Genomic DNA, 16,268 nt, shown 5'->3' with positions numbered 1-16,268 from the left:
CAAGATTAGAATGTTCTAGTCAGCAATTAGTATTGGAAAATGAGTGTCGGTTGGTAACAACATGTCAGTATTTCTATAAAGATGTCTAAGGAAGAGGATGTTCTGACTATAGTGACAAACCCCAGTTATCTCAGGTAGCACTGTCATATCCCTAGATTGGGGAAAGTATACAAAGTAATATTTCACTGATGTAAGCATCTTTTTGAAAACGCTCAATTCCCTACTTCTGAGACACTAAGAAATTTTCTGAGCTCTAATTTGTCTCCTGAGTGAGCCTTCTTAGGAGGAACAGGCTGCCTGGTAATAGATGGCCAGCCCAAATAACAGAGCCAGGTCTGTGAACCACTGAGAATGAGTGAATTGTCAGCCTGATACTTGCATCCACACTTTTATCAGAGCAAGGCAGTTAGTTATACAGAGATAGATCACCCCTGGCTGAACCCATAACATCATGTTGCTGAACCTACAAAGCTGGGGACCATATACTATTCTATAGTAATTACAATATAAGGAGCAAACAAAAATAGCAAAAATTCTCCCAACACCATCGCTTTATAACAGTAGCAGAAACAGGTTTAGAAATCGATTTTCAGGTTATGCCAATTATATCCTGAGCTATGGTTTTTCTGCATGCTGTATGGAAACCCTGGAATGCTCATACTCACCAATGCTCTGTCCATCATCCCAGAATACCTGGCCTTCAGCTTTCCCATTGTTGTCCAATGCAACAATCAATCCCATAAATTTTTTTCGACTAGGGGAAAAAAAGGAGTTATTTTTTTCTCTAGATAATAGGTTGTAAGAATGAAGGACAGTTTCTGTTGAAAATATTACTCATCCATAACAAAAAAAATTAATGCATTAAAAATGTACATAAAAATGCAAAGTTTCTAAAAATAGGTAAATTAAAACGTATCTTCTTTATAAAAGAGCTTATTGCACACCCCTCAAGTATTAACGTTTCCTAGATGGTTTAAAACAGAATTTCACTTTTTAAAATTATACACAAAAATGTCTACTATATAATACATTAAAACATATAAATACCATTAAACTGAGATATACTTAGATATTTGTCTATGAAAATATATTTTGCAAAGAGAAATGGATTCCATCTCAAAGGATGTATGTGCAAACCAATTCTCATTAAGTATAGTCATATTTAAATTATTTTATGTAATGAAAGAAAATATTATATTGTTTGGAATTTTGAGGTGGTTTCTTTATAGTAGGGACTTATAAATAATTATGGTAAATAAATACCAAATATGTATAATCAATGTCCTTTGATTTGAATATACTTCAAAATATTTAATTTTTTAAAGATTTAACTTTTAATAATTAATACAAATTTGTTAGGCATGATCTTCTTGTGGATTAAAAATATAGACACTTAAAAAATCAAATAAACATACTTTACTTACATACGTATTATAAGTAATATGATAAGATATGAATTCCTTAGGAAGAAAACCACCAAACAACCCTCTAGTAGCTTCCAGATTGCTATAGAATAAAATGCAAAGTATTTGGTCTGCCATTTACCCCCACCATGACCTGATCCTAGCTTGCTTGAATTTTATTTATTTCATCCCTCTTCCTATCTACTCTCCAATTAAACTGATTGGTTTACTATTCCCCAAACCAAACTCATTTTTCACCTCTAGCTCTTTAATGCTCCCAGAATATTTCTTTCCCTGTCTTCATATATTCAAATCCTGTTTATTATTCAAGACTCGGTTCAAAGCTCTCTTTCATGTGAAACCATGCTTTACACCATAAGGCTGAGTTAACTTCTCTCCTTTTGAATGGTTATAGTTCTTTTTATGTGTGTCTCTCTTGACATAACATGTTCCTTTTAATTTAGTATATATATACAAATATAAACATGCAAATATAAAATAAATATATGAGTATTTATATTTATATAAAATCTATCCTGAGTTGACCAATGTAGACCTGGAAATAAGTAATAAATCACCCTTGGATAGCCATCACCAATCAAGGAGCTCATTAATATTCCCAGCTTTTTTTTAATAGTGTGGAAAGAGGTAAATGCTACTGCCCTCAAGAAAATTTTTGCACCAGGGGTGATTGAGTGGCTCAGTCGATTAAGCCTTGGACTCTTGATTTTGGCTCAGGTCGTGATCTCAGGGTGGTGAGATCAAGCCCTCCTATTCGGTGCTCAGCATGGAGTATCCTCTCCCTCTGCCCCTTCCCCCCACACCCCACCCCCACACATGCTCTACGTCTCTAAAAAAATAAAATAAAATAAAATAAAAATTAAAGAAAATTTTTGCCCCAGGCCTGGGACACAGAGCTACAGATAAAAGATCTCCCCAAGACTGACTTCATGAATGCATTCTCCCCCAGATCCCAGTCAGAAGGCACTTATGGAATTGAATCAATGAGAGGGTCTGTAATTGGGCTTCTTTATCCACAGAGCCCTGGTTAGGGCAGACAGTGTCTGTGAGGATGCCTCATTATGACAAAGTGAGGCCATCAGTACCATCACTCCTCTTTACCTGGCGTGAGTGTTCATCGCAGGCTCTTGCCAAGGCAGGATGTAGCCTCCTCTGATATGAAGGTTGACGTGGTCAAGGGGAGCGCCCAGGATTTTCCACTCACCTGTCGACACACTGCCAGATTCCTAGGAGACAGAATATAAGCAGGGAAGGATGAAGATAAAGAGATGAAATGAATAGATGCACGCTTTAATACAAGTCTTTCTAAGGAAGCATGTTCGAAAGTCAGCAAGAAAGAGCAAGTAAAAGAAGAAAAAAATCTCTGATTTCAGTTTTGTTAAAAACTCTGGAAATCTAGTCTTTTCTCTGTATTCTCCAGAAAAGGTGGGGGTGGGGGTGGGAGAAAAGTCAATGTGTTATGGGTGTTACATTTTATCTAATTATGCTTTTGTGGATACTTTTATTTAAGCAAACCTTGCTTGGCTGAAAGGCTGAAAATTATTGCCTTAGAAATTATGTGCCTCAAGGTCAGGAGAAAGTGCTGGCCACCCCTCTAGCCAGCAAGGACCAGTTTGGCTCTTCACAAAATATTTGAGTTCTTACCGTGCTGTAGTCATACCAACGGCCCCTGGGAAAATAAGCACGGGTCTCAAAAGTGTTCTGAAACATAAAATTGACACATTATTATGTATATTCCAATAACTTAATTATTAAAATTCTTTCTGTAGAATTAAGATAACAATGGGAATTTTATTAATGATTTTAAGAGTTTGGGAAGTTCTAAAATTTTTTTAAAGATTTTTTAAAAGATTTTATTTATTTATTTGAGAGAAAGAGAGAGAGCACAGAGGGGGAGGCAGAGGGAGAAGCAGGCTCCCCGCTGAGCCAGGAGCCAGACATGGGGCTCAATCCCAGGACCCTAAGATCATGACCCAAGCCAAAGGCAGATGCTTAACCCACTGAGTCACCCAGGCACCCTGAGTTTGGGAAGTTTAATTGAAAAAGATCTGATAAAATTCTTCAAACATAAAGAAAACTTAATTTTTTAAAAAGGTAAACTTTACTTCAAACATAAAGAAAACTTAATTTTTTAAAAAGGTAAACTTTACAACGATGCAGGGTAACAAGACACTAAAATGAGAAATCAGTTGGGGTTGTGAGGTTTTCACTAATGGGGATTTTGAAAAAAGGAAAAGATCTCCCTTGTGTGTTCTAGAAAGGTGTTTGCTGGAAAACAGCCAGCAGGACAAGATGATCTTTAAAATGCCCTTCTTGTACTTGAGATTATGTGACTGAGGGCTTCTGATCTATGATGGAAAACTCACACTTTCCAGCACGGGGCTGATTAAGAGGGCAGGACCCAACATGAACTGACAGTCTATATCCCATGTTTTGTTGTCATTCGTAAACCTTAAAAAAAAAAAAAAAAAAAGTATGAAAACCCTACCGAAGTGTTAGGACTGTTGCAGAGGGCTCTCCCCCAGACATGGCCAGAACCTCTGCTTGGGGGAACAGGCTGTACTCACTCATGGAGAAGGGGTCGGACGACAGTGCTGCCCTCAACGTGAGCTTTATGCATCAAAGTGTAGAGGTAGGGCAGCAGGGTGTATCTGGTCTGAAGGACTTTTCTGGAGAACATCTCGAAGGTGGAATTCCAGGCCACAGGATCTTGTCTCTAAAGAGATAAAGGAACATGTGTCAGATATCTCTTTATGCCATCCTAACGCTATCAGAAAAAGGTCAGCAGACACATGTCCCATGTACCAGTTACACAGATCCCACCCTTCATTTCTATCCCATCCTTTCTCTTGCCCCTGCTGTCCAACTAAACTGGGGCTACTTGCTTCCCATTCTTTATCACAGACTCCTAAGTCCCCTGCACAGGGCTGGAGAGATGGGTCTCTCTGCAGCACTGATGGAGCTTGGATGGATTTGAGTAAAATAAAAATTCTCTAAGGAAAAGGAGCTTCTTCTAGTTTAGCCCCATAGGGAGCTACAAACCCTACTGTCCTCACAGGCACGTATTCCCCAAGACATGAGCAAAAGGATATTCTTGAGGATTGCTTATAACTCTGGGGTTTTGAACTCTGGGTTTTCTATGAAATGGAGGTTCTGATTCTTATGATTTTTCCTCAACAAAGAAGTCTGCTACTTTTGAGGGTAATAAAGAAGTTGTGATTTGAGCACCAGCTGCCACCTCACCCTTGTCCCGATGGTGTTGTGGTTTCTGGAAAAAGGGTAAAAGGCCCCCAGTTGCATCCAGCGAACACACATCTCATATTCGGCATTTCCAAAGAAGCCACAAATATCTGCTCCTGTCTGAGAAGATGCAAAATCAGAACATGAGGTGGGACTTTTGTAGGTTGCAGACACGCTGGAATCCAAATGAGTAATTAATAATGGTCCCAATGTAACTTACATATGGTATTCCAAAGAGACTGAACTCCATCATGCCTACAATGAGAAGACACAGCTGTATTGGACAAAGTAGCCCTTTCAGAGGGTAGGTTTGCCCTGTCTCTTCCATACCCGATTTCGAAGCCCTGGGCCACCCATGATGAAAATATCCAAAGATGGGTAGAGACTACAACTCATACCCACAGAGAAGTCAGTGCCTGCTGCTTTCTCTGCCCATGTGGATGATACGTAGACATAACCAATGTGGCCGCGGGCATCCAACCCAGTCCCCTCCCTGCCAGCAGAGGCCCCTGGGAGGAAGCCCACACACCAATGATCGATTTCCTCAGCTGGTCCCACGCGGCCATGTTGTCGCCCAGCCAGTGGCCTCCCCAGCGGCCAGAAGACGGGAATGTGGAGCGGGTGATGATGACCCCTCGCTGTCCCGTCACCTCCTGCACAGCTCTGGTTGGAAGGGAACAAGGAGGTGAATTAGGGGTGAATTCGAAGATGGACAGCCGTGGGGCTTCATTACAGAGAGCCGCGCCAGTCTGGAGTATGAGGTGGCAATGGTTTTCCATTTGGAGCCAGAAAGCGTCTTCCCTGGAAGCATCTACTATTTAAAGGTGATGCTAAGAGTCACAGCAGGACAACTGGAGATCCATCATCCCCTAAATGTGGATTTCCTTTCTTAAAAAAAAAAAATTGAATTAACTAGTTGCCTACATAGAGGTGGCAGGAAGGAGTGGGGTGAGGTGTGAGACAGGTGTTTACGGAACAATTACTCGAACCAGGTATCAGCTTGGTCGCTCCCATGTCTACTGCCTCACAACCTCCTGAGAAGGTTTCCTTGGCCTCCTTTTACTGTTATAAAACTGAGGCTCAGAGAAATTAGACAATTTGTCAGAGGACATTTAAAGACCAAGGAGGCAGAGTCAGGATCCAAATAAAAGTATATATGACTAGAGCTCTTTGGTAATACTCTCTCTCTGTGCTACTCCTCACAAAGTGGGATAAATCTGGCACACAAGGACAAATATACACAAAAGGTATTCAAATATCTGGCTATGGAAAGCGGGTCTTCTGCCTGCAGTCTTAGTAAGAAAATAAAAACAATTGTGTGAGAGGAAAATCAATGGAACAAAAAGAGAAAGGCTATTAACAGATCCGAGTACATAATGCAATCCACATATTTGCTGAAGAAAGCATTACAAATCAATAGACACAGATGAATTATTCAGTAAATGATGTCAGGAAAAGCTACTGGGGTAAAGATTAAAAACCCCCACGTGGATGGACACACCCCCCCACATACCCCTGCCCTCCACACACACATGTCTGAGAGATAATGAAGGCCTGAAATAAGGCAGGGATATAGAGGAAGGGTAGATGTGAGTGATGCAAAGAGCTTTGTCACTGACCATTGCAGAACTCTAAAAATTAACCAGCTCTAGAAAGAAATGACTAATGTCTATCCAAGAAAAACCGCTAAATCTTGGCAGGACAGCGCGGTGTGTGGGATTTGAACTTGGGGCTGTTCTCAGCTGACCCCATCCCTAGTTCAGTGGCTCCAAAAGCCAGCAGCCCTGCAGCAGCCTCAGAGGTCTGACCTCTCTGGGGGCTCTGTGGAAAGCACCAGCCCCCGAGCATAATTAACACTTCTGTTCTAGCGTCCAGCCCCCTGGAAAATCTCTATTCCCAAGGTGTTGTGGCCATTTGATTGGACTCAGAGCTCAACTCAGCAGGGGAAAACAAATTTTCAAGCCAGGGAATTACCAAAACAATAACAATTTTCTGGCACCATCATAGGTATTCAGACTGGGGTTCAGTTGGGACAAACAAAGCTCGGCTGGTCTTAGAGTAAATCCTGGAGAAGTAGCACCAGGGAGAACTTTGTAAAGCTCCTACATATTCCTGGGGACCGAAAAGACAGCACATGCACAAGGCTCTGGGCAAGCCCAGCAAAGAGCCATGAAAGGAGAAAGTTCTGGTGACTCACTTCTGGCTGCACCTGAGGTCCTGAGTCAGCAGGAAGCGAAAGGTCTTACAAACCGCCTCAAGGTGAGGGTGTGGCTTCTCCTACTTGAACCCTTGGCAAAGGGTGGAAGACACAGAGGCAAGGAATCCAGGGGACCAGGAAGGCCTTAACATTCCCTTCAGTTTGACTAAATTTTAGGCAGGTTTCTTCCTTTTTTTTTTTTAAGTTTATTTATTTATTTGTTTAATCTCTACACCCAACATGGGACTCAAACTCATGACCCCGAGATCAAGAGTTGCATGCTCTGGGGATTGAGCCAGCCACTCTAGGAACACACTCACTCGTAGGTGGGTCTGGCCTGGGCCCATCCGTACAGGCTGTGGACGTCGTAGTGCCGCACCCGCGAGCCATCTGGCAGGACCTGCTCACTCTCCATGCACAGGGTCTTGCTGCTCAGGCCCCTGTCCCTGGACTCCAAATCTGAGCGGAAATGCGAGTTACTTCCCGAACAACTTGCTTTGTGCACTCACAAGAAATGCTCATTAGCTTGCTATTTCTCCATTTCACTCAACGACTTTGTTACCCATAACAGTTCCAATTTCAAGAATTACTTTGTCTACAAAATCAACATGCTGTGACTTTATAACTAATGAAGGGTAAGGACAGGGTGTGGAGCTGGGAAAGGCATGCTTCATTGTCCTCTGGTATTTATAGAGTGCCATCAGAGCCCACTTATCAGCACCAGAAACTCCTTTGTTGTTATGACTGTTTTTTCCCACTAGATGGTAACATTCTCAAGGGAATAGATCTTGTTTCAATCAACTGTATGAAGGTCTCTAAATTTTCTGATTTGTTAGCACTTGTCTGATACATAAATATTGAGGGAGGAAAGAGTAGGAAGGGAGGAAGGAAAGAGGGAAGGAGGGGAGGGAGGGAAGGAGGAGGGAAAGGAACACAGGTGTTAGTGAGACTTGGACAGCATAACTGTGACTAAACGTCAAGAAACTTAGCAGATTCTGTCCCACAAACTACTTGTTTGGTGCTTCTAAGGTGAGTTGCTTCCTTCCCGGGGTTTCTGTAAGGTGAGAGGATTCAACTTTCTGAGATACCTTTGGTGGTAAGGTCCTATAATGCTCTATTTCCGTTTGTACCACAGGACTACTAGGGCATGTCCTTCATGAAGAGTCTGTGGACATGGGCAGAGAGTACAGAGCCTAGATTTTCATTCTTTAATCAAAATATTCTGTGTGTCGGGGTGGGGGGGTTGTTTAAAGTGCGAGCAATCAGTTCATAGTTACAAATGTAATCATGCATTGCTTGGTTTCTTTCATAATACATCATGTCATTATTTCTATGTCTGATTAGTAATTCACACTTGTTCAAGGTTATTCTATTTGGGATTTTATGTCATGTGTACAAGTATTTTCTTTCTCCAAAATTAGGCTTTGCTTTGACAATAAGAGGAAAACTTTCAGAGTTTTGATGAAGGAATCATTTACATACATGGCATATAGGGTGGATCATTAAGAATTCCATCGCTGCAGCCCCTGACAGATCCATCCACAAAGTTTGATGGCTCATTCATATCCTGCAATGAGTTAACAAGAAAGATTCTGTGATGTCAGAGGCAGTGTGGCCTTGGCTCTGGAGGACACTGCTTCACAGAGGTGAACACATCTTATTTAAGCCCTCAGCTAATCATTTCATTGACTCTGTTTACTCTAAGGCATTGACCCAAATGGACTCTAAGAACCCATGTTCATCTAAGTAGAGTGTGAAACTCCTAGTTTACCTGGCATTTTTAAACTTGTGAGGATTACTTCACAGTAGCAAAAATATGGAGATTATGCTGAATCCATGACCTAAGGAGATTCCTTGATACATCTCCCCACACAAGAAACCCATCTTTGTTTTCCTATGTGTGAATTACTCACTTTTTATCTGTGGCCAATGGTTGCTATTATCTTCCCCTACTCTTTCTTAGTCCAGTAGCTTGGACTAATTCTGACATCAGCAGAGACCAAACACAAGGAGGAGTGTCTCGCTTTCTGCAGTAGATGCTGTCCTGAAGAGTTGTGGGTAACTCAGAACCAAATCTGGAAATCAAATCATACTTGGGGGATTTATTACTTAAGTACAAGAAGTAGCGGTTCCTGAGGTGAAAATTCACTGCCTACTTTGTTAGCAGAAAAGTTAAGATTTTGTAAATTGGACTACCTTAAACAGGACATACTAGGGCAAAGGCAAGTATTTTGGGAACTATTTACTATTTTGAGTTTTTCAGCCGTATCTGCCCGCCAGCAGAACAAAAATCCCAGAGCAATCATCTCCCTAGTCCTCAAAGCTACCCACAGCTCTTCACTATTTGCTTTGCCTGTATTTGGGCTAATCTTTCATATGTCTGCTCTGGGCCGATCCACCCTGAGAATAGTGGCCAGAGAAGCCCCAGGGCTGCCAGTGGGCTTGTAAGTCTGTCTCTGGGTGAATTATGAGCTTCTTTCAGCCTAGCCCGGACCTGTGAAGCTCTTGAGAGCTGGCCTAGAATATGCTCAGGATTTCAGGCCACTGGACAGTAAGGAAGAAAACTGGAATGCTGATATGCCGCCCATCCCTAGAAAAGCACAAATAGAAGAGCCTTTGGACCATGTCCTGCAGACATTTCAGGAAGCCCTGCTCTTAAGCCCAACTGACATGTATAAGCAACATCTAAACCGGCCTCTGAAGATGAGTCTGTACCAGCACTATGGTGAACACCTATTGTCTCTTGGATTCATGCCTTGCCCGCCCCGGCTCCATCCTGTATCACAGCATTGGCCCTCAGGCTCCCCTAGCATCCGCTTCTGGGTAGTTTGGCCAATGGGAGGCACTGGCCAGCGACCGGAGGGTGGGAGATAAGAGAAGCTGGGGTCTATGTCCCTCTCCCCCTTTCTCTGGCAGCATCTTCCGTAGCGGCACATATCCTCCATGGGCTTCGGCTTCTGCAGGCATGTTCCTGGGCAGACCCACAATCATCTCTGTGTCTCTGGGGGTCCAGCACCTCAACTGCATAAGAGTATCCCTCTCTCTCACTCCTCCAGCCTTAGCTCCCTCCTTTGCTTGTCTCTGAATTGCCTCTCCATGGTTTGACTCCTAACATTTCCAAAGAAAAACCACTAAGCGTGCACTTACAATCCACAATCCATCAAACTTTAAGCTCTTCTCTGACTCTTCAGAATTCGCATACAGCTCTTTTATTTCCATCTTCCACCATGCAGCCGTGCTATTACGTAAGAAGTCAGGAAAAGCCACGTAGGCTCTGTACAGCTGTAGGAGTAAACACATACTCTCACACTGGGTCTTTGCCTGTCCGGCTGTCCGGGAAGGGGAGTCTGGGGACCAGGAAGGGGTGAGGAGCAGGTACTTGTGCAAGGCACTGCCCCTCTCAGGGTCTGAAACTAGCCTCAGGCTCTGCTGTTGCTTCTACAGAGTTTACTGTGAACACAAAGATCAGAGAAGGCTGACTGCATTCATTATTCTCCTAGAAGGAGGTTAGATAGTGTTAAATCCCCTTTAAACCTGAGATTTGTTTAATGACTGGGCCTTTAATCCTATGAACTGGAAAATTAACTATCTGTGTCTAAATGATCAAACTTTAGATATACAAATGTTTTTTTCTACACTGGTCAAACAAAGGAGACCAGTCATCCAGGGAAAAGGGAGCTGCAGAGTTTAAAGGGGCTGCTAGATGCCCAGGCTGATGTGGCATCAAGTGCTGAGTTCAAAAACATTACCCCTTTTGAACTGGCTGGCATATTTTCTTATGTGGGGACAATTCATCAAAAACCCAGTCTGTTCATAACCTCTCCAGTGAAAATATTCTGGACTTCAATTCATTATTTTTCAAGCACCATTGGATTTAAACAAAATACAATCTATTAAAGGCATACATGTGAAGACATTTCACTTGATTTCCCTCTACACATTTCCAGTTTAGTTGCTTATTATGTTTTCTGTTTGAGGATCTCATTCTACCAAGAAATTACCAGTTGACAAGCATGCTCAGAGAGCTGCTTAACCAAGTGCTGGGATAAGACTCATAAGTATCCAGATGTTTAGGGCAACGTGGACAGAAATCTGCACATAACTATACCTTAACCTGAGTTTCATGGTCAAGGGATGTATCCACATTCACATTGGGCAGTTCTGGCCAAACCTAGAGAAAAAGAAGAAAAATTAAAACCTCTAAAAGGCATTGCACATGGACCATGAGATGATTCACGTGTCAGACTCTAATGACATGCATCTCCATAAAATTCTTGGAGATCTTTGCCATTAATTAAATTGTAAAATCTGAATATATGATATTCTGTTAGGGGAAAATAGGCTAGGGTCCCTTGACTCATTTCATAAGCTTTCAAAATCATTAAGTTCAAAAATAAAATGAGCTAAATCTGTTTTAAATACATCCTCTGAACAATCACCTTTCAAATGTCTGCTCTGCGATCTGTCATAGACATATAACAAAATTCTCTTCAAAAATAACAAATTTAAAACATGACTCTAAAGAACTAAGATTGATTTCATTCACAACCTATAAACTTAGCCTCAATATTCTTAAGCAGCATTATCACTTATTGGGGACCCCAGATACACATAGCATTAAAAAAATCCAGAGTTTCAACCAATCTCATCTGTATCTAGAAGGACATTAACTATATACATTAATTAATTAATCCATTCAGCAAATGCTTACTGACACTACATGATAGGCACTGTATTTACTGACATTTAAGTAAGAAACAGCCATTGTTTTCTTTTTTTTTTTCTAAAGATGTATTTATTTGAGAGAGAGAGGTAGGGAAGAGAGATCATGAGCGAGAGGAGGGGCAGAGGGAGAGAGAATCCTCAAACAGACTCCTCATTGAGCAGGGAGCCCAATGTGGAACTCAATCCCAGGACCCTGAGCTGAAACCAAGAGTTGGACTCTCAACCCACTGAGTCACCCGGGAGTCCCTCTAGTCCTTGTTTTCTAAGAGTTTACAGACAAAATGTGCGTGCTAAGTGACATGCTATCCTCTCTGAGGATACTAATATAGGAAAAAGAAGAAATAGGGAGAGTTAAACTGGTCATTGGATGCTTCCTAGGGGGGTACATTTGAGCTGGTCTTGAAGTGCAGGTATTACTTGGGTAAGCTGAGAAGGCAACATTCAAAGGCACGGTGAGCATGGCATGCACCTAGAACAACAGGAAATAGCACAGCACGATTCAGAGCAGAGTCTGAATCGTGCCTAGGAGCTTCTGTCATCTGGGGTTAGGAAGTTCACCTACAATCCTGTTGCTATAAATGAAACAGATGAAGACTGAGGTCACAAAAAGGAACTAAAGGAGACATGAGGAGAGGGAGAATTTATAGGGCTTAATGATTTATTTCGATATGGAGGATGCTAAGCATCATAGGTCAAAGATGAACGCAAGTTTTGAGTATGGGTGCCTGGCAGGCAGAGACTTCAGAGCCATTCTTAAAGGACTTCTTTAGGTTTGGTACATGACCCACTGGAACGCATAAGGGGTGGAGCACCAGAATAGATCCAGATAATAGAACAAAGCTCACTGATATTTTATTTTATTTATTTTTTAAGATTTTATTTATTTATTTGAGAGAGAGAATGAGATAGAGAGAGCATGAGAGGGGGGAGGGTCAGAGGGAGAAGCAGACTCCCTGCTGAGCAGGGAGCCCGATGTGGGACTCAATCCCGGGACTCCAGGATCATGACCTGAGCCGAAGGCAGTCGCTTAACCAACTGAGCCACCCAGGCACCCCAAGCTCACTGATATTTTAGAGAATTAGTCCTGTAACCTTGGTCTTATTAATCAGCATCAGGCAGATTTCTACTCATTCATAATTTATTAATTACCCATATATTTTGCCAAGATTTATTGACAGCCTCTTCTTCTTTTTTTTTTTTTGACAGCCTCTTTTAATCAAGACATTCTGGTGCTGATTAATTATGGGCATCTTCTCCCAAGGCTCACCTTTCCCCAGACAATGTCATTGCTGTTGGGCCATTTGATGAACACATTTTTATCCTGCCCTCTGGTGAATGGGCGATACTGGGTCTCATTGCCAGAAATGGCTGGGTCCTGCAATGAAAGGGTTTAAAACAGTGAACATGAGAAAAACATCTCCAAGACAAAAAACAAAAACAAAATACCCATAGATAATTTGCCTTATATCTATAAAATTCTTGAGGAATAAAGTATGCTGTTTGAAAACGTTCCTAGAGATAAACCAGGTTAATAAGACATTACCCTCCCATGAATAAAGCCAATTTATTGTGCTCCCACAGATATCAATACTCCTTAAGAACATGAAGCTTCTTTCTTCTGTTCTGGGTCCAAAGTGGCTTCCCTGTTCACCCCATCCCATACCTGCCTCAGTTATTCTATAATAGTATCTCATTTCACAATTGTCATATAAATTATCACTATCTGAAATTATCTTTCTTTAATGTTTACTTATTGGCTATCTCTGTTTGGTAGAATAAAATCCCTATAAGGAAAAGGACAATGTCTTATTCATTGATTTAGATTACATACACGCACACACACACACACTTTTTAGAACAGTGATTTTCAAAGACCCAGTATTTGATTAATAACTGAATGAATGAATGAATGAATGAAAGTCAGCAAATAATGCTCTATTTCTTGGAAGCTAGAAGGGAGGACCGTTTGCAGGTAACTACTTCTGTGTTTATCAAAATATAGCCTCCAATGCAAAATAATGAATTGGTGTTCTGAATCTTAGCTCAGTTGCTTGTGAGTTTAATTAAGAAGAAGTAAGTCCCCTGAGCCTCACCATTGCTGGGTAATGATACAACTGGAGTGGCTTTTGAACCCCCTAAGGTAAAGATGAGACTAGAATATAGCGATTCCCTCGGAGGCACAGCCTGAAACAGTGAGGATTTTTGGCTGTTTTTGCTATATTCAGTGTTTCAGTCCACAGTTCTAACTCTAACCAAGGGAATCGTAATAATAAATTACATCCCAGTGACAATTATGAAAAATAAATATTGCAAAGTATCACCATTGGAAAGCCATTTTTCATTTGTTCTGTCCTCCTTTATTTGCTTTTTAAAACTTTAAAAAATAATTATAGCTTCACAGGAAGTTGCAAAAAATGTTTGGGAAGTCTCGTGTACTCTCCATCTAGTTTCTCCCAATGGTACTATTTTACAGCCATGAACACAGAAACAGAAAATGGGCGCTAATCTTCTAAATACTTACCAGAATGAGAATGAATCTCATGCCATAATTCTTCATTTGCTTAATCAAGAGACCGAGGTTTTGGAAGCTGGGGCTGAGAGTGAAGTCCAGCTTCCGGTCCATGTAATCGATGTCTACATGCTGGACATCCTACAGGAAGGAGCAAGCAAGATGCTGGGGATCCCATGGCAGTATGCCTCAGGGCCCACAAATGGCTCTGCCGACCCCAGCCCAGGCCCCTCCTAATTTGTCCCATACCTTGCTACACTGACTTTTCAATTCTGCTGATTGAAATTGCTTTCTGATTCCTACATATGGATCACCTGTCCCCATCCTTTTCCTTCTGTTCCCCCAATTGGAATTCTCTCTCCTTTCCCTCCCTCGATTCATTTCTTTTCCACTCCTCAAATTTCAAACTGGTGAGCCCATCAAACCAAGTGCTAGTTGAATGTTCAAGAGTAGAAAGCAGGACTTCCCTGAGAAACAGAAAAGTGTAGTTTTATTTTCCCCCCTCCAGTAAATCTGATTGGATTTATTCACATTTAGAACTATATTATTATATAGCTTTCTAGAATGTGTATATTTCTGCCATTCCATTTGACTTGATGGTCCATGAGATGAGAACCTTGTCTTCCTTTTTCTCTAAACAGTACCAGCCCAGACTTCTGCATGTGAAAGTCACTCAATCCAGGATTGGTGAGTGATGGCTAACGTGGTCACTTTATATCCATCCTCTCTAAGAACAATCACAATATAATCTGGGGTTGTCATCCTCGTGACTTGATTCTCACTTAGAAGTTACCAAAGCCATGGCTTAAGACCAGCCATGCCTACTGCAGGATATTCCTGGCAAAAGGCAGTGAGTAACAATATCCCTCAATCACACTGCCAATTACTGAAGAATTAACGCAAATTTCAATTTTGAACCCTTGATTTAAAAGGGTGGCATGAAATAAATTTAAAAAGCATGGTATTCCATACAAGACTAGCTCCACAGCTACATTCTCCTATACTGAAATAGTCATCAATAGTTTCCCTGAAGACATTTTCAATCTATAATTAGGCACAAATTCCCATAACTAATCAAACCACGGACTGAGTGGGGGAATTCATACATAGGGAATCTGGGCCGCCATCATTGCCTCATACAATTGGGAGATCTCAGTATCATTCTGGTATCCGTAGCGACTTAGCTGGAATCCCAAGGCCCAGTATGGAGTCATTGCTGGCCGACCAATCAACTAGAATAAAAAAGAAAAATGGATCCAGGAAGAGTTCTGGGGAAAGGGAAAAAAAGTCTTATACTTGAAGCAACTTGAGCACTTCTACTGAGCACTGTCCAATCTCAGAGGCCTCGCTCAAGAAAAATCAGAAAGTCAAATAAATATGGAATGACCATCAGCATGCAGAATGACAGAAAATCTCCTGTGTTCTGGAGCTTCCACTCTCTATTACTGATTAGAGATTCTTAGGATGCTCAGCAAATAATTAAGAGACACGTGTGGCATCTCTATGCCTTTATACCTGTAACATTAGCACCTAACTTCAGGAAAGACAGCAATAACGTAGTAGGAATACACAAGAGACATAGAAATAAAAATCGACCTATCTCAGTGCTAAGAACATGGTAATACCCAATAAACATTTGATTGTTTATCAATGCATAGAGTGAATTCTAACCTCAGTGTATTGTTGAGTTACAAGCTCAGGGGTTGGCCCCAAAACCATATAAAAGTCCAAAATCCCTCCTGTGGTGCGGTATGTTAGGGCAGGAGTGGGCTGGAATGACACATCTGTTAAAAAAAAAAAAAAAAAGAAGAAGACAAGGAGTCCTTGGAACTATACATCGCCCAGATAGGAAATCTGCCCTCAAATGTACTCTTCACTCTCTTTCTTTAAAGCTCTCCTTCTCTGGAAAGTTTTCTTTCATGTAGTGGAATAGATGGGTTTACAGGTACCCCAAACATAATCTTAATCTTAACATCTTGTATCACTCTGCGAAAGGAAGTTAAACTGTCACAGTAAAAGAAGGTCATGCAATTTGGTCAAAATTTTACCGCTAATACCTGGCCTAAAGTTCTTCATAAATCTGGAAGGAAGGAAGAAGGAAGGAAGGAAGGAAGGAAGGAAGGAAGGAAGGAAGGAAGGAAGGAAGGAAGGAAGGAAGGAAGGAAGGAAGGAA

At 41.4% G+C, this 16,268-nt stretch overlaps 1 protein-coding gene across 1 annotated transcript in view; it reads right to left on the bottom strand.

Annotated features, from left to right (window-relative positions):
• Positions 1 to 16,268, bottom strand: part of LOC110582814 (probable maltase-glucoamylase 2) — an 81,183-nt gene that overhangs the window by 14,181 nt on the left and 50,734 nt on the right. The window contains 16 exon segments of the mRNA XM_021692830.2: positions 666 to 754; positions 2,526 to 2,650; positions 3,069 to 3,125; positions 3,791 to 3,875; positions 3,992 to 4,140; positions 4,668 to 4,784; positions 4,885 to 4,919; positions 5,194 to 5,327; positions 7,182 to 7,320; positions 8,344 to 8,428; positions 10,009 to 10,143; positions 10,970 to 11,032; positions 12,854 to 12,961; positions 14,108 to 14,236; positions 15,202 to 15,327; positions 15,767 to 15,879. Of these exon segments, the coding sequence (XP_021548505.2) occupies positions 666 to 754; positions 2,526 to 2,650; positions 3,069 to 3,125; positions 3,791 to 3,875; positions 3,992 to 4,140; positions 4,668 to 4,784; positions 4,885 to 4,919; positions 5,194 to 5,327; positions 7,182 to 7,320; positions 8,344 to 8,428; positions 10,009 to 10,143; positions 10,970 to 11,032; positions 12,854 to 12,961; positions 14,108 to 14,236; positions 15,202 to 15,327; positions 15,767 to 15,879 (1,689 nt within the window).

This window comes from Neomonachus schauinslandi, chromosome 12, assembly GCF_002201575.2.
Source record: "Neomonachus schauinslandi chromosome 12, ASM220157v2, whole genome shotgun sequence".
Lineage (NCBI taxonomy): Eukaryota > Metazoa > Chordata > Mammalia > Carnivora > Phocidae > Neomonachus > Neomonachus schauinslandi.
Note: the sequence above shows the minus strand (reverse complement) of the source record. Positions and strands in the feature narration are given on the sequence as shown.